The sequence below is a fragment of the Pyxicephalus adspersus genome, chromosome 6, assembly GCF_032062135.1.
Source record: "Pyxicephalus adspersus chromosome 6, UCB_Pads_2.0, whole genome shotgun sequence".
Lineage (NCBI taxonomy): Eukaryota > Metazoa > Chordata > Amphibia > Anura > Pyxicephalidae > Pyxicephalus > Pyxicephalus adspersus.
The window spans coordinates 31,829,336-31,830,610 of NC_092863.1; the positions used below are offsets into that span (position 1 = coordinate 31,829,336).

Here is a 1,275-nt window from a genome sequence, read left to right on the forward strand (position 1 = left end):
TTCTACACTTCCGGAAGAATATTCTGTATCCCATCATACAATAATTTTTTATCAGCATGTAAACCATTACATTATGCAAACTACAAAGCCAAATTCATTTTCCCATTATACGTACACATCATTTAAATTCAAATGTATAATAGAACCACATTCTTGTGGTTTAATATAACTCCTTTATACCATATTGCACAATACAGGTTTTTCCATGACACCCTTTAATATCTTTAAATGGGCATGGAAGCTGGGAGTAACCTCTGGAGAGAAACGAATGGAACTTAAATTGGCAAATGTTTTATATTCCCTTAATATCCACCTATTGGAGACAATCTTTACCTTAGTATAGGATATACAGTGGATAAGCATTGTTCTAGTACATTCCAAATAATAAACACAATCCTAAAACGTTCTGACTCATGCAGATCCCCCCCCCACGAATATCATGTTTTTTTTTTTTTTTTGTTTTTTTTTTGGGGGGGGGGGGTTGCTAGATTACAGACAATTGCTAAGGCATGACAATCATCATCACATAACTCTCATTTTTTCATAACTTTCAACTGGAGCATCAAAAAATAACCATTAAACTGAAATGTACTATGGTAACATTTGTAAGAGTTTGGTCTCTCTGGGTAGACAATGTTCTTTATTTAGACCACAGTCCCCTCAACCTGTAACATATTGCTGCAATATATACAATGATTACTCTTTAGTTTGTTCACCACCATTGTGTGTTGTTGTCTTAATGAGTGTGTTCTCTTGTATTGTAGGCAATGACAGAGGAGGCTATCCCTATCTCTTATGTCCCCGCACAGGAGATGCGCTGTGTTTTACATTGGTTCTCTCAGTGGACAGAAACACAGCGCCAACACTTTCTTCAGGATTTACTGTGCAAGGCAGTGCCTGGCAAATTGTGTCTTCTTCTTGATGGACTGGACTCCCTGAACCTCTCTGCTCCTCCCCCCAGCCTATTTCAATGCCAGATTAGGCTCTGGGATCAGTGGTTTCAGAGCTGGGATGAGGATGAAAGGAATGAGTTTTTACGTCGTTTGCAACTGCAAGAACCAGATTTTGTGGCACTTTTCTATAAGGAGATGAGTGGACCAGCAAGCAAGGACTAATAACCACTGTCGAATGAAATGAGCAGGAATCGCTGTAGAGAAGAACAATCCCAAAAAAAGACACTAAAAAGTGCCAATCTGGTTCAAATAAGAGAGCCTTGCTTTCTGTACTCCTTCACATTGCCAATGTTTTCCTTACATTCACTGCGTTTAGCAGATT

At 38.6% G+C, this 1,275-nt stretch overlaps 1 protein-coding gene across 1 annotated transcript in view; it reads left to right on the top strand.

The window, feature by feature from the left end:
- Nucleotides 1-1,269, top strand: part of C6H14orf119 (chromosome 6 C14orf119 homolog) — a 6,464-nt gene extending 5,195 nt beyond the window's left edge. The window contains exon 2 of the mRNA XM_072415128.1: nt 765-1,269. Within this exon, the coding sequence (XP_072271229.1) occupies nt 768-1,115 (348 nt within the window). The 5' untranslated portion in view covers nt 765-767 and the 3' untranslated portion in view covers nt 1,116-1,269. The remainder of the gene's footprint in view (nt 1-764) is intronic.
- The last annotated feature ends 6 nt before the right edge of the window (nt 1,270-1,275 follow it).